Raw genomic sequence first — 24789 nt, 5'->3', positions numbered from 1 at the left:
TATATGACTTTTAAATGCATTCCTATTTATATGACTTTTAAATGCATCTTTCAAAATCACCATTACAAGGTTTTGTGGGTAAAAATTATCCATAGTGTCATTTTGCCAGTATGTTAACCTTTTGAACTTACTAGTACAAGATTACGCATGTGGAAAGAAATTAATTGTAGTTTTTACCAATTTTTAACTGTTACAAAGGAAGTAGCATTATGTTGAACCTAAAAGTTTGTCTGACAGGTGCTCCACCCCTTTTTTTTTTATTTACAGTATGTACCAGGATGTACATTACTATCTATATATAAATACGTAATTGCTTCCTCCACATGGCCTTAGTTCTATCCTCTTTGTTTGGCTGCTCAAATCTTTATTATACGTAGTATCATCAACCTTGGCTAACTAGTCTTTTTCTTACCGTAACTTCTGCCTACCTTCGTGGTAGTGTGCATAATAAGTGTTCTTGCTGCATTATTTCAGTGCCAGTGGTACTAAGCCATTTCTATAATCCCACTGAATCCAAGCAAAGACTAGTTTTGAAACTTTGTCTACATTTTTGTAAAATAAAAACTTCATAGTAGGGCTTAGACCAGTTATTCAAGTGTAGATTGAGTGTTGCCATGTTTACAAGGTATATCATGGGGTGCACATTTCAGGTTTGTACACATTACAGGCTCTTTGTTAAGTTTAAGTATTTACATACTTTGAATTTTCATTAGGACATGATGGCACCACTTGAAAAAAGGCTGGATTTCAATATTACACTGTTTTTTATGAAGGCATGATTAATACTAAACTTTTGACTACATGTTTTTATTATGCATTTTGTTCTTTGGAAGAGTAAATGTACAGAAGCAGACATATTAAATCATATTTGGCATATTTTGTAGACTTGCCAACATTGCATTTTGATAGATTCAGCATTCGGTAAATAACCAACATATATTTGACACATTCAACATTTGATAAATCACCCAGATAAATAAATTTGAGCAAGGTCTGTTGAAGAAATTTCTTAGTTACTTAGCTTAAGAAAGGAATCATCAGATTTTATTCTTTTATTATAATGTTAGAATTATTGTCAAGCATGAAACTTTTGTCACTGGATTTTTATTTTTTTCATTGTGTAGTCACATACATAATCACATTGCTGAAAAACTAAATTTATAGCTAATGAATTTGTTTCCTAATTACAAACCATTTATTGAATAGTGATACATTGCTTTGTGTGGTTTAGTTTTAGCCATAAATTCAGTTATTAACATAAGGAAGACAACTTGGACTTCCTCTTAAGTAACTTTGTACAAGGCACCCTGTATCCGTTGTGGTATGTGTCATCCAGTTGGAAGGGTTGGGATAAAGATGTGGCCAGAGTACAATTTGCAGTTTATATTTAAGGAAAAAAATTGTTTAGTTTTGTATGTGCCTATAATTTACAAACCTCTTACTTTGTTGGAGAGTGACACAGCTCTGCTTATTATTGACTGAATGTGTCTATATGTATTAAGAACCACAACTTGAAAGATTATCAAGACCACAAATATTAAACTTATAATAATTGTATGAACAAGGTGTCTGTGTTACCAGGAGGTTGGATATCTACTCTGTGAGTGGAACCTTTTATTAGGGAAAGCTAGTTTTCCAAAAGGAAGCTTAGCTGTATTTTAAGCAAGGGAGGCTTATACAGGACCTTGAATGTAGTTACAATATAATGTGACATCATTCTACCCTTAAGCAAAAGCTGTACAACTGGCAGCCAAGTTTGGGAAGGCTGCTTGAGCACTAAAGTATATATTTTGAGGTATAGTTGCTTTACCAGAAAAACCTTGTTGCCTATGAAAGTTATGCAAGATTTTTACAACTTGAATGGCAGATCAAAGAGGCCAATTGAGGTACAGCTCTTGTTTTAGTCTGCACACCATGAAATCAGACCTTGCAGAGGGAAAATATTACACCAATGAATAAAAACAATGGACGAACATTTGCTGGTTTATACATTCCCCCATAAGCATTTAGCATGCTGTGCCCTATTGAAGAGAAAATGTCCATGAGGTTCTAACTACAAATGAAGGATCATAGGCTCTGATCTGAAAGTCATATATAGTGACAACAACTGATGCTCCCTTTTCTTGATGAAGATCCTCATTTTGACTCACTGCACTAAGGGTTCAGTTAACCGGTTTAGTGTTGTGACATGTTTTTCACTGTGGATTACACTCATCCTCTCAATGTTGGCTTGGCTAGTCTGAAGTGGCGATATTCTCAGATGGCACTATATTTTGTGGATATGTTGAGAATTTCCTCACAAACTTTACCAACAATAAGGATTGGCGTGTTGAGCAGTCATGAAAACCCTTACGTCTAACGAAGAGATATTTGCATGTGTGTCATTTTTCATGATCATACTGGTACTGTTCTGTCAGGTTCTTCAGTATGATGAAATGGTACTCAGAGTATCACAGTTCTTTCTTCTTCCTAGGGTCTATTATTTTCATGTCTCCATTGTATTGGTCAACCTTCTGTCTCGAGCTAATGCTGAGCATCTTAATGCATTTTTCTATGATGTCATGGGTTAACATCATGTTTGTCTCAGTGAGATTTAGAACAGTGTGTTTCAGGCCCCATATATCACAGTATTCTCCAATGTTAGTAAGAGTTTCTGGGATCATCCACCAGACAGCTATAATGATCTTGATAGTAAGTACTACACTTTTGTAGGCTTCTAAGCCTATTGCAATTGAGCTCTTTTGTAGGGTACTGAAACCTCACTATTATTTGATATCAGTGATGATTTTGTAGGTCATCAAATCCTGTTATTCTCACATTATTGAGTTTTCAATGCTGTCCTCTTGGTATTGGGGGCCTTTGAGACCTCTTGATGTTACCCTCTTTTTATCACAGACCATCAAGCTCTTGATGTTACAATCTCCGTTATCTTGAACTGTTGAGTTCTCAATGTTGCCTACTCAGTATCAATGTCAAGCTCTTGATTTAATAATATAGGGCATCAGGTTCTCAGCATTGTCCTTATGCTATTATATATACTATGGAGGAGTAGTGATGGTAGTTTATATTTGTCAATGTCTCCAAGGGTTGTGAGAGAGAGAGAGAGAGATTGGTGGAAGAATAAATGGGAGTGGTTGAATGGCGGTCGTAAGCATGTGTCTGTTGTGTATATCAGTGGCAGGAGTGTGTTACGGGAGTCGTAAGAAGTAAGGCATTCGTTGAAGTCGTAGAGTTGGTGTGGGCAGCAGTTATCCGTTGGTGGTCAGTTGATGTTGTGTTATTTGATTGATTTTGGTGTTTTAAAGTTGTTGTGCGTGTGTCTGTCTGGTTGAGGTGAAGTTGAAGAGGTTGGTCGTGCATTTCGGTGTCTGTGAGTGGTGGTTGGGGCAGTGTTGGTGTTGGCGGGTTGTTGTGCAGGGTTGAGTTGTGTGGTTGTCGTGTTGTTTCAAGCTGTTGGTGTTCGTCTGCTCAGTGATTTGTCAGGTTGTTAAGTTGTTGTGGTTCTCGGTTGGTTGGTTTGTGTTGTGATTATCGGCAGTGGTTGTGTCTCGGCTAGCCTATATCCAGTGGACAGCACAGCCTAGCCCTGAGTATCTGGAGCCTGAGGTGAGTACGTGTTCGTTTTGTGTGTCTGGTATATCGTCAAACCAATTGTCCCGCAGGTAAAAAGTAATGTAAAGGGGAAAGTGTGGCTGTGGGGAAATTTTGGTGGTCAGTTGATGTTGTGTTATTTGATTGATTTTGGTGTTTTAAAGTTGTTGTGCGTGTGTCTGTCTGGTTGAGGTGAAGTTGAAGAGGTTGGTCGTGCATTTCGGTGTCTGTGAGTGGTGGTTGGGGCAGTGTTGGTGTTGGCGGGTTGTTGTGCAGGGTTGAGTTGTGTGGTTGTCGTGTTGTTTCAAGCTGTTGGTGTTCGTCTGCTCAGTGATTTGTCAGGTTGTTAAGTTGTTGTGGTTCTCGGTTGGTTGGTTTGTGTTGTGATTATCGGCAGTGGTTGTGTCTCGGCTAGCCTATATCCAGTGGACAGCACAGCCTAGCCCTGAGTATCTGGAGCCTGAGGTGAGTACGTGTTCGTTTTGTGTGTCTGGTATATCGTCAAACCAATTGTCCCGCAGGTAAAAAGTAATGTAAAGGGGAAAGTGTGGCTGTGGGGAAATTTTGGGGAGTTTGCTTGCTTTTTCACTTAGCTTTGATTTCACCACAATACCATATTCTTAACCTCATTACTATTTGCAGTCATTCTCACAAATTAATATCAATTGTCACTGTGCTCTTTATGCTGTTCTTTCGGTATCCTATGCCACCAAGCTCTCTGTATTGCTCTAAAACTTGTATTCCTCATGGCATCTTCTCAATATTGTGGTCTCCATGTTTTTAGTATAGACTTCTTTCAAGGTGGTGCTCTGTCATAAGCCCTGAACATTGTTCTTCACATTGTGCTTTTGATAAGATCCATGCATTGTTGTATGCTGTACATTCTCAATATTGTGTGCAGTCGTCACTTTCTTGATATTGTAGGGTTATTGTCTGCTTTGGCATCACACCTGACATTCAGCTCTACATTTTCTTTGTATTGTGCTATAGATGGCAACCTCTCATTATTGTAGGCCATCAAGCTCAAGATGTAGAGCTTTAGTAGGCTGTTGAACCCTTGACATTTCCCTCTCATAGGGCTTTGTCACCTACTTGGCCTTTGAGCCCTTGAAGTTGTCCTTTATACCTTTATTTTAATAGCATCATCTCAGTATCAGTGACCATAATGCACTTGGTTATCATTATAGGCCATCATGCTTTCTGCACTCTCTTCTCGATGTCTGAGGATATATTGCTCTTGACCTCTATTCCACATGATACCATCCCTGTATGTGCCGACTGTAAATTACCAAAGAAATTTTGTCATTTTCCATTTTCAGTTAACCCTTAAACGCCGAAGCAGTAAAATAAAAATTGTCTCCCGTGTGCCGGAGGTGTTTCGGAGTGAGTGCGGAAGCGGAAAAAATATTTTTTTCAAAAAATCACAGCGCGCTTAGTTTTCAAGATTAAGAGTTCATTTTTGGCTCCTTTTTTCGTCATTGGCTGAAGTTTAGCATGCAACCATTAGAAATGAAAAAAATTATCATTATCATATATAAATAATGCGATATATGATAGCGCAAAAACGAAATTTCATATATAACTGTATTCAAATCGCGCTGTGCGCAAAACGGTTAAAGGTAACAAGTTACTTTTTTTTCCATTGTAATGTACACTAAATTGCAATCATTTTGGTATATAACACATTGTTAAACGATAAAAGTGACACAGAGAAAATATTATCCCAAAATAATGCATGAATTCGTAACTCGCGGACGTAAACAAATATTTTTGTCAAAAATTCACCATAAATCTAAATATTGTCCTAGAGACTTCCAATTTCTTTCAAAATGAAGACAAATGATTGAACATTACTATACTGTAAGAGTATTAGCTTACAATTGCAGTTTTCGACCATATCTGACGAGTTAAAGTTGACCGAATGTCAAATTTTTTTATTTTCTTTATATGCAATTATTTTGGAAATTAGAAAAGCTACAACCTTCAAATATTTTTTGTTTTATTCTACATAAATTGCGCACATTTTCATATATAAAACTCTATGAAATGCCTAATATGAAATGGAGCAAATATTCCGAGAATGGGACGTACGCATTTCGGAGATTTGTGGCGGAGAATCCGCGCGTGGAGGGAAGGTAAGTTTTTTTTTTTTTAATTCACCATAAATCTAAATATTGTGCTAGAGACTTCGAATTTGTTTCAAGATGAAGATAAATGACTGAATATTACTAGACTGTAAGAGTTTTAGCTTACAATTGCGTTTTTCGACCATTTCGGTAGAGTCAAAGTTGACCGAACGTAGTTTTTTTTCTATTTATCGTGATTTATATGCAAATATTTCAAAAATGAGAAAAGCTACAACCTTCAATTATTTATTGTTGTATTCTACATGAAATTGTGCAATTTTGATATATAAAACTTTATGTAACGGCTAATTTAAAATGGTGCAAACATTACCACAATCGCACGTATGATTTTTTCGGAAGAGTTACCGCGCGGACGTAAAGAAAATGTTATTTTTTTCATAAATTCACCATAAATCGAAATATTGTGCTAGAGACTTCCAATTTGTTGCAAAATGAAGGTAAATGATTGAATATTATTAGAATATAAGCGTTATAGCTTACAATTGCGTTTTTCAACCATTTCAGTAGAGTCAAAGTTGACTGAAGGTTGAAAATTTGTCACATCATTTTTTATATGAAAATATTTCAAAATTGATAAAAGCTACAACCATGGGTTGTTTTTAGTTGTATTGTGCATGAAATTGCGCACATTTCCACATATAAAACTTTATGTAACGGCTAATTTTAAAATGGTGCAAACATTACCACATTCGCATGTATGATTTTTTCGGAAGAATTACCGCGTGGATGTAAGGAAAAAGTTTTTTCATAAATTCACCATAAATCGAAATATTGTGCTAGAGACTTCCAATTAGTTGCAAAATTAGGGTAAATGATTGAATATTACTAGAATATAAGAGTTTTAGCTTACAATTGCATTTTTCGACCATTTCGGTAGAGTCAAAGTTGACCGAAGGTTGAAATTTTGGCACTTATCGTTATTTATATGAAAATATCTCAAAACTGGTAAAAGCTACAATCATGAGTATTTTTTTGTTGTATTCTACATAAAAATGCACACATTTTCATATATAATACTCCATGTAACGGCAAATTTAAAATGGTACAAAAATTATGTCAAAGTGACAAAATAATTTCCGAGATGTGTCAGATACTTTTTAGTGCGGCAAGAAAGAAATTCACGCTTGCGCGCCTGCGTAACTATTGTAAACAAAACAACACCTTGATCCGTGAACTCCCAGCATCCCCCAAGGCGCGTGATTCAAGAGTTTTCGGCTGGTAGGCCTAATAGTATTTTTCCGCGAATTTTTAAAAAAACTTTTGTATGTCGACGTAAAACACGTCCAGTCGGCACCCGAGAGACAAAAAATTTCGACGTAAAATACGTCCAGTCGGTGTTTAAGGGTTAACTCATAAAATTTACAGTTATTCAATAAATGAAATTTAAAAGTATCATGACTAGAAAAGACAAATCTACTGTGAGAGCTAAATAAATAAGTTGAAGGTCTGGTTATACTATTTGATAATATTGTAATAGTAATATGTAATATACTGTAGCACATCTTGCTCTCAGTGTTGTCTACTGGATGTAATACAGCATCATACTCTTTACGCTGTCTTTTCAGTATCATATACTCCATTATCCGTTTACAGGCTGTTGAGCTCTTGCAGGTTTTGCGTTGCAAGACCACAAGCTCTCTTATGTTACCTTTTCTGCTCTGTTTTCAATGATACCTTTTCAGAATTTATAAGTCATCTGACCTCTTGTATGGTAAAATTGCCATTTCTGGACACAGTCCTCTTAATTTTGTACACTGTCATACTTCTGAAATCATCCTCTCAGTATTGGCAGTATGTTTTCAACTCCAATGACATTACCTTCTTGATACTGTACGCCATCATTGACACCTGTTGAACTAATGATTTTTTCCTTGCATTGGCCTTTGAATTTTGGATATTGTAGGATATCTTTAGCTTGGGTAGCCATCCATGGTCTATCACAGCCACCTGGCATTGTATTGTATGTCATCCTGCTTTTGAGGTTAACCTTTGATAGAATGCCAAGTCTTGGTCATTTTCCTTTCTCTATATTGTGCTATTCATGACATTTGCTTAACATTGTAAGCCTCCATATTCTTCTTGATAGTGTATACACACTCAAGCTCTCAGTAATGTAGGCTGTCGTGCTTTGGCTAGCTTGGGCCATCACACTGTCATTATTACCTTCTTGATATTGTAGGACATTGTCTTTTCAAGTGGTAGAGTTCTTGAAATCATATCTCACAGACAGATATACATAGTGTCCTCCTGTAGGCCATTGCCCTCTCAAGAGTTTTCTTTTCATTAAGTCACTGAACTCTGAGTGTTTTCCTCTTCTGGGGCATAGAGCTTTTAATGGTGTCTATTTTTTTCTCTTGACATTGTGCTCACAGCATTGTAGGCCATCATAAACTATATAAGAGAAAGGAAGGTACTTACTTCTAAAATAGTTTGTATTGTGTATGAGCAATCAAGTAAAACTAATGGAAAGGAGCTCTACACTCGCCTTATCTGATCAGTTCCAGTGCATGATGGATAATTTCTCTCCACTGTCCACCAGTAGAGGAGAAAAAGAGAAGAAGAAGAAGACCAACCAAATCATTCACTCTCTCAAAATCAATTGTTAAGATACAAACTGTTCTGCTAGGAGCACTTGATAAGCTACATAACTTGTTGAACAGCCACTACCGGACCCAAGGACCTGTCAGCAACATCCCACAGATAGCAGGATATGAAGGTCTTTTGGCATAGCCATGTATCAGCCTTTAAGATCCATTTAACCAACAGGTTCTTTGTGAACATGATGGAAGGGCCTAGATCTGACATCATGTGCTCTTGCACGCACTAAATTGGCTTCTGGATTTGAAGTAGAAATAGCCTGGGTTAACAGTCTTTGACAACCTGGTCTGAGGTGTCGAGTCCCTTTTAGGTAGTTACACAGTGCTCTAAGAGACATATATAAGTAACTCATTGAGGTCATTACCAACAAAATCTATAAGTGAGGGTATAGAGGAAGGCTCAAATCTGTCATCGTGAATGGAGAGGTTTTGAGTTTTAGCCAGGAATTCTGGGACAAATACAAAGGCTACTGAACCCCAGCTCCTTGTGTGTTTAATGTTAAAAGATAGTCTGTATATTTCACTTACTCTCTTGGAAGATGCCTAGGCTAAAAGTAAAACTGTCTTGAGAGTTAAATTCCTGTCTGAAGAAGCTCTTACGGGTTCATATGGATTATGTGTAGGACTGCTAAGTACCAGTGTTAGGTCCCAATTGGAGGTTTAAGATCTCTTGGGGGGAAAAAGGACTGTTGAAAACTCTAAGAGAAGGAAAGACATCTCCCATGATGATAGATTCACGTCTTTCAGATGAAGAACCAAACCTACGGCAGCCATGTATCCCTTGACTGATGATTTTGAAAGTAGTCTCCTTATGGAGGAAAATGAGGAAGTCTAGTACTTGTTGAATAATAGTTACGACTGGTGACCCAACTGATGACATCAATCACAGTAGATGATCCACTTTCCACGGTACATGGCTGTAGAAGATGACCTGAAGGTTTTCTGACATTTCTGTTGCTGCTCTGCAAGAAAAGCTGTCGCTCACAAAAGATACTGGATAGTCTCTGACCGTCAAGGCATAGGAACCCTGCTGACTAGTGAAATCATCAGTTTGGTCTTGGACTACCACCTTGGTGGCTGCGAGTTCAATTATCGGGCATTCTACTGAGGGGTTAGAGATGTGTATTTCTGGTGATAGACATTCACTCTCAACGTGGTTTGGAAGTCACGTAAAGCCGTTGGTCCCGTTGCTGAATAACCATTGGTTCCATGCAACATAAAAACACCATACAAACAAACAAAGACAGGTGAAATCTCTTGATGTGTGGTTGACACAGAAGGTTGTGCCAAGAAGGAAGCTCTCTTGGTGCTTCTGTCAGTAAGGCTAGAAGATTGGGGTACCATTCTGCATAAGGCCGCATGGGAGCTACAAGGGTCATCCTATGGTTCTGAGAAATCATCACTCTGTTGATGACTTGAAGGATGAGGCAAAAGGGGGGAAAGGCGTAGGCATCCAGATTGTCCCCAGGGATCTGGAATGACCGAACAAAATACCTCTAGTTTATTGTTGTCTTGTTGCAAAGACTATTGATGTCCTTCCCCACAGATGAAAAAGCCTTTCTGCCATTTCTTGATGCAGTGACCACTGTTCCCAGAACTTGACCCTGGTGACTCTGCTTGTTCGCCACTACATTCTTCTTGCCTGGGATGTATCTGGCTGAGAGGCTACTGATTTAGAGAGTGCCTACTGGTGCAGTTGTACTGTCAAGTCATGAAGGTGACAAGACAGTAGCCCCATTTGTTGACATAAGCTCCATTCAAACCATGAGGGTCTAGCTTCTCTAAGGATGACAAGAAACCTAGAATAACCTGCCGAGCAGGTTGATTCTGTTTGGAGAAGAACAGATGGGCGAAGTTCCTAAAGTTCTCTAGCCATTGTTTTGAAGGGAGTACTCTTGCTGCTGCCATGTCTATCATCATACATGGGTAAAGAAGTCAACTTGGAGTGAGGTTGGACTTTTCCAAATTTATCACTAAGCCTAAGCCATGACATTGAAGAAGATGGTTGCCATGTTGGATCAGCTTTACCTGAGAATCTGCTAGCACCAGCTAGTCATCAAGGTATTTTAAGATCCATATTCCTTGAGAATGTGCCCATGTCAAAATTAAGGTGAAGACTGGTGAAGACTTGCAGGGCAGTTGAAAGACAAAGCAAAGAACCTTGAATTGGTAGACTATCTCTCTCAGACTGAATTGAAGAAACTTCCAAGAAGAATTTAGTACTGTATTAGAATCTGGAAATATGCATCCTTCAGGTCTAATGTGAACATGAAATTGTTCTCCCTGATGGCTTTAAGAACTGTGCAACAAATTTCCATTTTGAACAGTGTCTTTCTGATGAAAAGGTTGAGGGTTGTTAGGTCTGTTACTGGGAACCAGAAAGACAAGGGTGTAAAATCCTGGCTCCTTATTCCATCATCTCTTCACTTAGCCTTGAAGAGCTAGATATTTAGCCAAACCTAGAGAGAAGTTGATTGGTGAAGTGGACACTTGTGGGGGGGACTTGAAGGGGAGTAGATATCCCACCTGAAGAACATCATCTACCCAGGTCTCCACCCTGAATTGCTGTCAAGTTGCCCAGTGGCACACCAGGCACCCCTGCCTCCTCTCCCAGGCCTGGAAGAGGGAGGCTGAAATGGTCGCTGCCGAGAAGTTCTTTTTGGATGAAGAAAGTTTGTTGAGGAGCCATACATACTGAACTGTTGTGACTTGAGTCTTCTCTGGTGAGACGTAGGTAGATGTTTGAGGTCTTGATATGGATGTGCTAGCACAAGAAGGGACAGACAGCTTTAAAACAGCTTGATGTACTAATCTATCGTTATTATTGGCTCTACATCTATCGACGGCAGAGTCTAACTGGTCTTTTGGAAACAAGAGGTGTAAAAGTTAAAATATCCCCATTCCTTAAGGCTAACAGTGAATCCATATTGGTGAACATCAAGAACTTGGAGAGGTCAGGATCTCTTCTTTTAAGCAGCCAGTTCGCTCGCATATTAGCTGCTAGATGGGACAAGTGTGAGATGGTTTTCTTTCTAAATTGTAATAACTTAACAAGGCTGCACCGTCTTCAGCATTAGAGATCTTTGCCATTGCCATTGACCAAAGGTCTAACCATGAAACAGCCTGAAAGACCAATGAAGCAGTTACCTCCAATTTTGCCAATTCCTGAATTGTAAAAGACTTGCCTTCTGCCTTAACTTTGTCTAAGAATATTCCTGTGCCTAACAGAACTTGGTCTAAGAATATTCCCGTGCCTAGCAGAACTAGGTCTGGGTCGACTTGTCTTTGTTGCAAAATATCCATTGTAGTAGCATAAAACATCTATGTCGGGGAACAGGTGGAGGTAATAACTTGAATGATCTACTGGAATGTAAGGAGTTATCCCTACCTGAGATAAGAGAATCTACTTGCTTCAGAATTCTGCCGGCAAGTTTGGAGCATGGCAACCCCAGGGATGTTTTCACTTCTTTCTTAGGGCCTAGCAAAGCTTTGATACCTGAAGAAAAATCCAAATTGATTGCTACAGCTTTTTCAGTCAAGCTGTCACAACCACAAATTACTTAAGAGTACTTCAGCATAGGAAGATAAGAGCTCTTGAGAGTTGCAATCTGGTCTATTGGTTAAGTCAGATACAGATAAAGATGCCCAAATTTATTACCGGAGCATAGGCTCTGTCAGGGCCTAAAAGTTTCTTGGGAGCCTGTAAGTCTCTAGAACTAGGTGGAACCTTGTCTTGGTCTTGGTCACGGTCACACCCTTGGGAATGGGAACGAGAATTATGAGGTGTTGAATGTCATGACAGGTTACATGGCCGTGAAGGACTCCCATGATACGAAGATTGGTCATGACTGGAAGCGTAAATCAAGATTATGCAAGTATTAGCAATTCGTATTACGTGTTGCTTGGTCACGGCTGTGTGAGGAGTGTGTATCACAGTCCTGTCCATGTGAGTGAAAATGCTGAACACAGTAACTTCTAAGGGGACATGATCGAGAACAATGAACTATGAGGAAAGTCGCACGATCTCGTAGGATTTTCAGTACGAGGCGTGTACGAGAGTAGAAGGAAACCTCCAGGGAGATGGATCCAGCAGTTTAGATGTCTTGATGGGGGTCTTGTCATCCTTTGTACAGACTTGAGGAATACATGGATCTGCAACAGGAGGAGAACCAACAGAAGCCTTCTGAGGGGGAGCTCAAACTGAAGGAATGACAGTCCTTACGTCATCAGCTGGTCAAGGAGCATTGGAAACAGTAGAAGGAACTTGTGTGGGTTGATGGAAGAACGGTTCTGAGAGATAACTTGACTAGAAGCACCAATGGGTTCAGCATGGATATGCCTAGATGAAACAAAGGACAGATACAGGATAAAAAGAGTGAAATTCTGAGGAAGACTCTTGAGTGTTTTTATGTGGAGGAGCTACAAAGTCTCTTTTCTCAGTCTGACGGGAATGGACGGAGCAGATGACGAAGACGAAGAGAAGTTGATGACGATGAAGAAGAAGGAGGGGATCTACAAAGTCTCATTTTGAAATCCTCCATCTCTGATTGATTGAACTTCATAAAGATACCTTCAACTGTATTGCAAATAGATTGAACAAGGGAGTCAGAAGGAGCAGACGTGGAAGATGATTGTATTGACATGGCTGAAATCAGAGTGAGGAGTGCTAAGTGTTATCTACACTGAGAGGAGGCTAAAGAGGCTGATGCTCTAGCCATAATGAGATGAGATGACATCACTGAGACAGTGGTCTTGGAAACTGGAGTGTGGGAGGACAAACAGTGAGACAATAGGCCGGAAAGGGTTGTTACACCTGGTAGGTCTAAGGGTCCCAACACTGTCATCTGTAATTCACCTCCTGAAAAAAACATACAATGGGGAGCGGCCTCTACCCTAAGTTTTTTCACTACTTATGATGTACATTAATCATATGTCACAGAGACCACAAAAACAATACAGTACTTTAGCAACTTGTGAGTTGAACTCAATAGAATAGGCAGTCCCTGGTTATCGGCAATCCGGTTTTATGGGGCTTGTCTAGCGCCAAAATTCGCCAGCGCCAAAAATCAGGGATTTCTGGTTATTGGCACCGATACATCCCTAACAGAGGCCCCTGTAACTGGTTATCAGTGTCATACGCCCCATAAATCACCGATTTTCATTTACCAGCGATTTTTGCTTATCATTAGCCGTCTGAATGGAACCCCCGCTGATAACCAGGGACTGCCTGTGTAGAATTTAGGACAAAGGCCAAGCACTGGGACCTGGGACCTGGGACCTATGAGGTCATTCAGCGCTGAAACAGAAATTGATAGTTAAAAGTTTGAAAAGGTGTAACGAGAAAAACCTCACAGTTACACTATGAATCAATTGTTAAGCAACTTGTGGTAATTAAAGGTAAGAAGCAATGAAAAAGGGTTAAGCTGCCTTCTGTCTATAAATTAGAGTATACAGGTTTATATTAATACAAAATATTACATATATGGTAGGCAACATACCTAATCCAAAATGGAGAAAAGCGAGATAAAATGTGTCATAAGTCATAGCTAACATATGCACCGAGCCATCAGAAACCATGGCAGTTATTTACAATTGAGAATGTGAGCAGAATTAGGAAGACTGAATGAACTTCATTTGATAGCTTCATTATTGTCTGATGTACTGCAGTGGGTGGTAAAGCACACATTTAATAAGACTTTTGTACATCATGGAATATATCAGATTCCTAAATATTGTTTAAGGTCCTTCTTGAAGTTTTTAAGTTTCATTCCATTGGATTTATATTTCTGTGTTGCTCTTAACACTGTCCAGCAGTGACTATAGTTACATTATAGATATCTACCTGAACAGTTTTGTTAGGTAAGTCATGCCATCACTTCCCTATTCTTATCTAGCACTTTTCAAGATATGGCAGTTTACCCCAGTGGATTCATAATCATTAAGAAAACCATGTTAGATTTCAGCTAGCAATTCTGAAAAGTATCTAACTTTAAACAATGCAGTTTTTCTTAACAGTTTTTTCTTTAGAAATTTAATATTTGTCTTACAGCTATGAACTGATAAAAAATTGAGATTTCATGTAAGTTCACATTCTAAGAGCCCAAAAACTTCATTGATATTGACATAAGTGGTGTATATGGAACTGCTTGAGCTTTCATTTTTTTGTTCTTTGCAGAACAACTGGAGAATATTAATTTTCACCTTTACTTTCCAGAGATGACAGTCCCTCCTATTAATTTCCAACTTTACCTTCCAGAGATGACAGTCCCTCTTGGTGGTAAAGCTGGATGGCCCACACAAGTTATTGGTCAATCTTCTTTACTTGTTGGTAAAAAGAATTCTCCAGGTTTCATATATAGTGGCAAGACAGCATCTGACAGCAAAATAGATACTGCACTCCTAAGTGGAATAACTTTTAAACCTGGTCAGCAAGAAGACATTGATTTAACCCAGAAAATTGAGGATCTACGTTCCTGGTTGAATAATGCTCAAGCTATTAGTGCTGCGCCAAAAGAAGTTTGACATTGAATAGTGGAGCAACTATTAACTTATCAAATACTGTCTTCCATAATAATATACTGTAGTATATTTAAGTTAAATTTCTAAATTTGATGAGTATTTACTATGCATGCCAAGATTTTGAATTATTGGGAATGTTATCTTCCTTTCTCACCTTACATTTTTATTATTAGTTTCATAGGTATTATTTCCCAAAAGAATATTGAATTTAAGAAAAAATTTATAATCCAATTTTGTAAATTGTATTATACTAGTTATTTAATTATACTTCAAGACAAGAACTGTTACAGCTTTTTCTCTCTGACTCTCCAGATTGGTTGATGGTAGTTCTCATTAAAAAAAAAAATGGATTATACAAGAATGGTAGACAGCAATTTTGTAGTAATATACATGAAAGTGCAAATTAGGGAACTTTTACATAACTGGAAGTTGGGTAGCCATATGGAACATTTCATAGATAATAGCAAAAGTAAAATGTTATTGTAAGCTACCTTTTTATTGCTCATTCTTTGTATCTTAAGATTAAACTAATTGTTTACATAAAACACATCTAGTCATTCATAATTTTAAATAGTACACATTTTGCACTGTGTTTCTGAAATGTTTATATAATCAGTGTTGTTGTTTTGTTTAGTGTTATAATTTAGTATGTACAGCCAATGTTTTTTTATATTTTCGGTCTCTTTCCACATTGTAAAATGTATGAATTGATGACTGTTACATTTCCAGCTTCGTACTGCTAATCTGCAAAAAGTATGTTTTGTGACCAGTGACATGCTCAAGAATTTAAATTCATTAAGTAATCATATATTAATTTACTTTGACTAATCTGCAAAAAGTATATTTTATTACAGTGAAGTGTTCAAGAATTTTAATTCATTAATCATATTTTAATTTACTTTTTGTAAGTCGTTTCAAGGGAGCTTTGTCACAGATAAAGAGCTCATTGACACCAAATGAATATACACTGCATATGAACATATTTGGAAGGTACTGTGTCCTGGTAGGGTTGCCCATTTTATTCACCCTTTGGTTTTGATGTGGCATTTAGTATGTCCTCTCAGTTTAATTACCTGTGTAAATTGATTGTAATAACCTGCCAATCACTTTGTAAGTGACCTGAATGAATAAAAAAAAAGTTTGTTAATATATGTAAATAAATATATTTTTGTATCTAAATAGAGGCCTTTCTTTTAAGTAACATCCTAAAGATTATTTGGCAAAATAATTATACAGTTGAAAGACATAAAGTTGGCACTGTTCAGTTTAGCTGTTATTTGTGGCCAGTGGTAAGTAATATTATTGTATTCCTAACAGCGTCTCTTCAAGATTATGTATAAATCACCCATCCTAAAATCCTACAAAGTTTTCTTGTACCCCTAAACAAGATAAAATTCCTTCTGTTTTATATATGCAAAAATGTGTGCAGAGGAATGTTGAGGAATAATTGCATAAAAATATTCAATACTCACTAAAACACCTCTCCGTGTCTTCAATAATTTTCCCTGCCTTTATAGAATAATTCATCCTCAAAGAAAGCTATTGAAATCCGATGAGGACAAAATAAATCATGGAGAGAGAGGGAAATTACCTCAACTAGACAACGATGACATTGTGATGTTGAGGAGAGGCTCCTAATGTTGTTACTGAAGGTTGATGAGAGTTGTATGAGGGATGGCTAGTAGCTGGTGGTTTAAATGATGTAATTCTCATGGCATGGCATTCCTTCAGCATCAGTACATAAAGGCATAGATCTGCAGTCAGTACAGTCATGCTGGTACACCCCCCCGCCCCACACACAAAAATTTATAGAAGTAGTTGAACAATCTTCAGAATTAGATGCAAACTGAAAATGGGAGCAAAGTAAAGTTGAAGTTTTACAGCTTTATAAAGAAAAATTGACGAGAACAAATTTAAAATAACAGGTAGAGAACAATGCAGTTGGGTGGCTGGAGGGTGACACGGAATTTTTGCTACCATTTACTTTGTCCCAAGGAAGGCATACATACCTATAAGCAGTAACTCCGGATGGGAAATGACATCCTGAAACACCATGTCCAACACCTTGGAAGGTTCTGCCTGTTACACCTTGGAAGCTTTTTACCTCTTCTTCCATAATACTGCATTCTCCTAATTGCTCTTGCTTGATCATCAACCCTTAATTGGTCAGTGGCTTTTCTTTGTCTCAAGCAGCTCAGCAACACCCTCTTTTTCCAGACTGATCTTGCATAACATCACCAAGTCCAATGGAAGCCCGTGAAGTCATGATCATATCCAGGACATGCTCTTTCACATCAACAGTTGAGTGCAGTGGAGTAAAACTTAGTCCAAAACATCACTAGAGATATCGACTACAATCTTGATACTGAAGTTCCTCCCACTCTCCTTTATGTTCCTATCAGGATAAGTTAAAAATCTGGACCAAGCCCTTCAGTATATGCTGGTGATTGTATTTCCCTCCAGCACTTTAGACATCATCATTCAGCCAATCAATACAGAATTTACATAATGTAATGCTAATAGCATACAGTACTCATCTCCCCAAAAAGATTCAAGAGCCATTCTATGATAATGTTGCTTCTCGCCCTCTACACAAACTATGTCACCTGGCTGAGCAGTTATCAATTCACTTTCACTCCAGAACATCACATCAACTATTAATGCTACTCACGCATAAGCACACACAAAGTAACTGTACTTCAGGGAGTGTACCCCTTTGCCCAGCAAGCTATTACTCTTACTTTGATCTTCCAAAATTTAATGCAACCTACTGCTCACAATAACAGGTGGGATAGATATTAGGCTGAAATAAATACTATACTTTTCATCGACACTTGCCAATAAACAAGCATTTTGCATCTCACATACCAAAAAAAATGTAATTCACGACATGCAACTCCTATGGAGTACAGATTAAAAGGGACAGGAAAAAGAAGTAGCTGCAACTTAGTTGAAGAACTGGACAGATTATGTGCTGTTAAATACATTATGGGTACACAGGACCTGTACTACTCTTTGAACTGGACTCATGGGTACTAAAGGACATTGTTGAGTTTGAAAAGGTAGTACAATTTTAATATTCAAGGCCAGAATGTGGCAGAAAGAAAAACTAAGACTGTTTGGACATGACATAAAGATATGACGAAGCTAAGTCAGTAAACATGGAAGCAACAGGGTGAAGATTTGTAGGAAGGCCTTAATGAGCGAAATGGAGATAGCTGAAGACCTAGACCTAATGGAAGTAAAGGCCACAAGTATATGTGGGACAAAAATGAGTTGAGAATACTAATACAAGTACACCAACAGAGCAAAGAATAAGTTTAATGCCATTAACGTCTTACTCATACTTTCATTTTAACACATAAATCACGTAGTGAAAATACTGTACCATTTTGCTTATTAAGAAGTAAGTTTTAACCTACAGCTTTCATCATGAAAATGTCTTTTTGTATATATAAATTGCATAATGCATGATAACTATTAAGTCTGTACAGAACTTTTAAAAGATTTCAAAGTGTAGCACGTAAATTCAAGTAACTATTACACTCACTAGTTGTACAAAAACATATTTTTTATATCTTACTTCTGACAATTTTTAATAAATGCTAAAATGAAAATCGACCAAGCTGTTGCTCTGTTGGCTTTCATATGCTTACACCACATATACTGTACTTTCACCTGATGAATTTATCTACCATGATCAATATTCTGGATTCTTAACCATGAATTTTATAAACAAAGTACAGTATACACTGTTAATCAAACAAATATTTACAACAACAATCACTATATTGTACATATAGAAAAAATAAAAAGGATGCTTCTGGGGTTTCATTCTCTTAATACAAGTTTCTCCCCTTACTGAAAATAAAATAGACTAGTTTAAACAAAATATTCTTTAACATAAAATTCCACATACTCTGGAATACCTTTATACTAATGAACAACACAGTGCCAACATGTCCTATGTAAACTACTTGATGGGAAATTTTATTGTAACCCTTGATGTCTTAATCACATTTTACAAAAACTATTCAACTAATTCTTTTAAGTACATTTTATCCATAAAAACTCCAAAAATTTTCTCTAAAACTTGTTTATTTCTTTGGTGATTTCAGAATATTAAAATTTGTTAATTCAATAGTGTGCACAACCTTATGGATTTTGTTACATAATAAATCCAAACTATTTAGGGGGGGGGGGGGGGAAGTTCTCAAATAAAGATATTTTTTATTTAATTTTGCTGGAAACAAACCACTGTCTGAGACAGCCTTTTGTTTTGGTTCAAATCATTGTTTCAAACCAAATTATATAACTACCTAATGTATAGTCTAGTATGAACAACTAAGTACCACTACACAATACTAATATAAGATTTATACTGAATGACAAATCAATTACTGGAGCAAAATAAGCTGCTGTATTCAGACAAAAAGTAATTTTCAATCTCCTACCACATTTCAGCACATTACAATCAAACAGCTCAATGTAAAATCTTCCCACAAAATAAAGTCTACTTCAGATTGATCATATCATCTCAAGATCTGTACTATATGCTCTTAAACAGTATGTCTCTGCCTCTACATATGAATTAGAATGAAATTCTTAAGATCATCTTTATATAGACTGTCCCACAATGAAAACTCATTACCTTCAAATAGTACCCTCTTCTTACAATTTATACAATGTGAAATGGAATTACAGTACTATGAACACTAAATAAAATGCATACTTTTAACTTCACAAACCTTAATCACTAAACTCTTCTCCAGTTATTACATCACTTGTGTCCTGTTCAAGTGAGTAGGAGAGTGCCATTAACCTATAATAATAAATTTCAGCACACAATATCGAATCTTATTTTAACACATTTAAGAACTTGTATATCCCAACAATTAGCAACAGGAAAAATTTACAATCAACATATGAAATCTTTCCCTCCAAGCACCTGTTATAATAAGGTACAGTGCTACTTCACTAGAAATTTTCTAAGGGATCAACCAATTCTTCGCATCAGTAAATCACTCATCTTTGCCTCCACCATTACTTTATATTTCATTTAAAATATTCTTGAAGTAACGGAATGAGCAATAATAATGGCAAGGAAAATGACCAAACACTAATGCCTAGACTTTTTGTTTTTTTCCAGACTCACAACAACTACTCTTATCTTTCCATGAGAGGTAGTCAATAAACAACTATCATTAAAAGGACCTGCTTTATACAATTCTCAATCACCATTTTATTTGTTTGAGTACCAAGTCTTAATATTTGCAAATGGCAGTGCTATGAGTATCAGTTTACTACGTATAAACATTGTGATAATAAAAAATGGATGTGTCTTTCTTAAGAACATGAGATCTAGTTATTGACAAATCAAGAGATCTACTTATGACAAAAGTATCAAATCTAGATTTTCTATGTAGCACAACTGTTCTTTTAATGTAATCTTTGAGTTATTGCACCACAAAGAACAAATGATGTCACACAAAAGTTAAACCTCTCCTGAAATTTAAATTACACAAGTAAGAAAATACTATTGGCATATATAAAGATTCCTGTAGAACCAAACTCAACGGTAAAAATTATGGAGACATTTATATGTTACAGGCAAACACCACTGCATTCAACACAAAATTGTATAGAAAAAAACTACCTTTGTTGTCTGAAAAAGGTATAGTAACTGACAAATGCACACTAATAAACAATGTTGTTCACCTCATATAATACTACAAACATGATACTAAACCACAAATTCAGTCATTTATAAGCACACATCCCACACATAACAAAATACAAATAATTCTATATTATGGCTTACAAAATAGTAAATACCTTGAGAAAGTAGAAAAAGACTTGAATCTTAAGTCCTATGAAATATCTGAAACTGCTCAACTAATACTAATTTAGCTAGATACAGTATAAAACCTCTGTATGGAAACAGTACTTGCTGTTCAAAGCACCAACGTTGGTACTGTATCAATAACACATTTAACGAAAAATGTCTTTCTGTATAACAACAATGTATTGTACTCTACAAACAAGCCTTATTTTTCAGCAATTCCTTTGAGCTGGGGTTTAATAAGATAGAGTAAAATATTAGAAATAGGAGCATAAAATCGTTCACCATTAACCTTTGAGAAACCTGCTTTCTCAATATACGGTAACATGTCTCTATTAAGGCAGCAACCATCAAACAGGAAAGGCCATAGTCTACAAGAAGTTAGAAAATCCTGAATCTTTTGCCTCCAGAAGTGCTTCTTGGGGTCAAACTCTCGAATATGCTCCAAGAAATAAAACTTCCCTCCCTGCAAAAGAAATACAACACTAACTTATGTCAAAATATTATGCAGAATAAAAACCCGCAAATCTTTTAAAGAATCCATACCCACCACATGATGGCATTACATCCAGCTTCTAATGATTAAGTACTATATATTTCAAATAGTACTTGCATGTTCATATTATAATAAAGCCTTCTGGTGACCAGATGGGTATAGATGTAAAAAAAATCAGCAAGAAATCTGATGCAGGCATAAATAATCTATGTAGAAATTCTGATTTAGCTAAATTAATTCTGGTGATGTAGACAGTAATTGTCATAAAGCTCAAGTTTTTTAAGTGTATAACAATATGTTAAGATTTACACATCATCATCATCATCATCATCATCATTCATCATCAATCATAATCATCAATCATCAATAATCATCAATCATCATCATCATCATCATCATCATCCAGTAGTAGTTGAACCAGATGACTGATCTGTACCTTTGCTAACAAGCTTTTTTTACTGCAAAATGTTTACTTTCAAGGTTAACAATTAGACAAAGCTGAAGCAAATGAAGTTGAGGTACTGATTAAAACCTGATTTTTTTCTTCATACACAGATTAAGACATTTGATATTTGTATTGTTGTGGAAAACAAATAGTACAGTCAATTAAAAGTAATGTCCAACACTCCTTGTTTTATTACTTGTATACAGGATTTAAGGGAAATATGAACTTTACCTCAGCCAATCATTTTAATATCAAACTTCATAATGGTGATTGTCAGGGTTTGGTTTAACTATCTCCCACAAAAGTGAGGACTGTTCAAAGGGCCTTATCAAACAGAAGAAATACAAATTTCTGCCTATTTTTCCTGTTCTTCCTTTCCTTACTTTCATATGTAATAAGTATAAATAACAATAACATTCATATCAATGGAAAGTCACTCAAAATTTTTCCTTCCTTTTACTTTTTATCTTTTTCTCTAAGCTCTCTCACCTAGCTGCCCAACTTCAACTTTATTTTTGTTCTAAATTTTACCTCTGATTTATAAAGCCTTGAAATACAACTCAGTGGTCTTCTTAACTCTTAAAACCCATTAACCCTTATTGGATGGATACCCTTGTTTGAGTAGCAATAACAAGGGTTTGAGTGGTGGATGGATTCACTCATGGTGAGCATCAAATTACGCACTATCAATTTGGGGGAATCAGGGGGGATAGAGGTTCCATTACTTCTATAGCGCATAAATTCACTAATGGCAACTTTTAGATTCTAGGTGGCTCATGACTTAGTTGTGTTCTTGACTTCAAGGAGACAAGTACTGCCTCTCTCTCTCACACGACATCTTTTTATATATATTTGCTCATAAATATACCTAGAGTTGCTGTTGATTTTATTTTTCATCTTTTATGATATGTAGTTCTATAAGTGTAATTTTGCTAAGAAAAGTGAAAAGAAATAATAGAAAAAATATGTACATTATCCAAAAAAGTTACAGCATATTTTACAAAATAAAATTATTTATTAGAAAAAAACATGTATAACTAGTTAAAATTTATGATCATCTTGTAAAAGAGACCACACAAGGGGTTGTAGTAAATAGTCTTTTTCAAATTCTCATGGAAGGTAGGGAGAATACGTATTTTAGAATTTTTGCTTACACCATGTTTATTTCCATACCTTCCTCTTTCCATTGATTTTTCTTTTTTTTAAATTGGCCGACCTCAAAGTTTCCCTGGTCTGGGGTGCTGCATATGTATTTTTCAGCCCAGCACTTAACCAAATAGGTGCTAGGAGGAAGCCAGTTAAAGACAACAGCAATATTGTTAATTTGCAACTTAAGTAATGGAACCAATATTTTCTTGCCAATTTCTTAATTAATAACCTAATGTTATACATGGTTTTCATTGCCTTATGTTGCAGATAAATACCGTATATACTCGTGTAACACATGATCTCACATATCATGCGACCCCAAAATCTTCACCCGTAAAAAATTATTTTATCATGTACCTCATGTATCATGAGAGTTAAATTTTTTAGACCAAATTACAATTGGCTAACCTCTTTTCCTCCTCTTTACTATCCCATTATCTAGTTAGGCTAAATCATTTTCCTCCATCTCTTTATCTATCCCATTTTCTAGTTAAGTTAAAAAAAGTAAAAAAGAATGTTAAAAGTATCGCTAGTAATGTTATACTTGTTGTGTAAACGCATACAGCCAGAAACAGCCGACTTGCTTTGAATGACTGACTCTGATAACAAAAGCGGTTTCGCTTGCATTTCAACCATCGCATCATACTGCAAAATTACCAAAGTTATGTTACAATTGACGTTATGTAGAATAGGAATGATATAATTTTACATTACTATATCCTTACTTGCTATACAGAGAAAAGATCAGCAAGGGCATACACTGCTAAATTTAAGCTGAAGCTGAGGTAAGAATGTTCATCTGCTAATGATTACAGTGAGGCCCCCGTACAGTGGCCCCCCCCGTATTCACGGATCCATGGAAAAGATGCATATTCGTTATTTTTGCATTTTATCATATGATACCAGTCTCCTAGTTGGATGAGTTGTTTTTGTGCTCGGCTACCAATCAGGTGGTCCTAATTCAATTCTTGGCTTGGCCAACGTAGAATCTGAGGAACTTATTTCTGGTGATAGAAATTCATTTCTCGATATAATGGGGTTCGGATCCCACAATAAACTGTAGGTCCCATTGCTAGGTGACCAATTGGTTCCTAGCCATGTAAAAATATCTAATCCTTCAGGCCAGCCCTAGGAGAGCTGTTAATCAGCTCAGTGGTCTGGTAAAACTAAGATATATTTAAATTATACGATACTAACAGTATGTGAATATTACATAAGCTAATTTCATATCTCATTGTCATGGTAGTTGCTTTATAGTGAAGAAACATATTTTAAAGGAAAGGAAAATGGATCTTTTTCAAGTAGAGATATTCCCGCACGTTTGGGGTGTCTGTTCTCATGACTGTTCGGGAATACTCTGTTGTTTTGTGGAACTCCAGCATGCGGTTGTCTCTGACAACATACCAATTTGTATATGACAACACTTTGTCCAGAGTTTTCTGAAAGGTTCTTTTCACAGGGTGGAAGCATTCGCTGGTTAGCGACGCCTTTCAGCCCCGCCCACTGAGATCGACATATATATACAGGACTCGGAGGAAGTGAAAAGAGGGATCAGAGAAGAAGGAAGAGATGAAGGATAAGAGATGAAGGATAAGTGAGGAAGAATAGGAGAGAGGGAAGAGTTGAGAAGTAACCTGTCTTTTAAGTTTCAAGAAAAAGTCATTCCTCCCTGCAGTGTGAAGATAAGAAGAAGCTCATCTGAAGCTTTTACTGTTTCCTCGTAAAGCCATCGTATCATTACCACACTGTTCCCCTTTTCACATACATACAGTCAGATTTCATTTTGATAAGCTTGTAAATAAAATTGTGTTCTGATTGAGTTTCTTTCTATATTCCTATCATGTTTCAATCGTTGGTGAATCCTTTTTGTTCAGTGTAATAAACAACCTGATCGGATTGCGATTTGTCACACTCATGTATGATGCGACACCCTTAAAATTAGCTCTAAAATGAGGTCTTTAAAAGTTGCATGATACGCGAGTATATATGGTAATCTATATATA

The 24789-nt window shown here is 36.6% G+C and overlaps 2 protein-coding genes across 3 annotated transcripts in view; one reads left to right on the top strand and one right to left on the bottom strand.

The window, feature by feature from the left end:
• Window positions 1-16033, top strand: part of LOC135202377 (centrosomal protein of 164 kDa-like) — an 87824-nt gene extending 71791 nt beyond the window's left edge. For both annotated transcript variants that reach the window (XM_064231741.1, XM_064231740.1), the window contains one exon: window positions 14592-16033. In XM_064231741.1, coding sequence (XP_064087811.1) covers window positions 14592-14857 — 266 coding nt within the window. In that variant the 3' untranslated portion in view covers window positions 14858-16033. The remainder of the gene's footprint in view (window positions 1-14591) is intronic.
• A 2591-nt stretch (window positions 16034-18624) lies between these two features.
• Window positions 18625-24789, bottom strand: part of LOC135202378 (thiol S-methyltransferase TMT1A-like) — a 144486-nt gene continuing 138321 nt past the window's right edge. The window contains exon 5 of the mRNA XM_064231742.1: window positions 18625-21162. Within this exon, the coding sequence (XP_064087812.1) occupies window positions 20902-21162 (261 nt within the window). The 3' untranslated portion in view covers window positions 18625-20901. The remainder of the gene's footprint in view (window positions 21163-24789) is intronic.

Source organism: Macrobrachium nipponense, chromosome 30 (genome assembly GCF_015104395.2).
Source record: "Macrobrachium nipponense isolate FS-2020 chromosome 30, ASM1510439v2, whole genome shotgun sequence".
Taxonomy (NCBI): Eukaryota; Metazoa; Arthropoda; class Malacostraca; order Decapoda; family Palaemonidae; genus Macrobrachium; species Macrobrachium nipponense.
The sequence above is the reverse complement of the archived record's forward strand: the minus strand, read 5'-3'. Positions and strand labels throughout refer to the sequence as shown.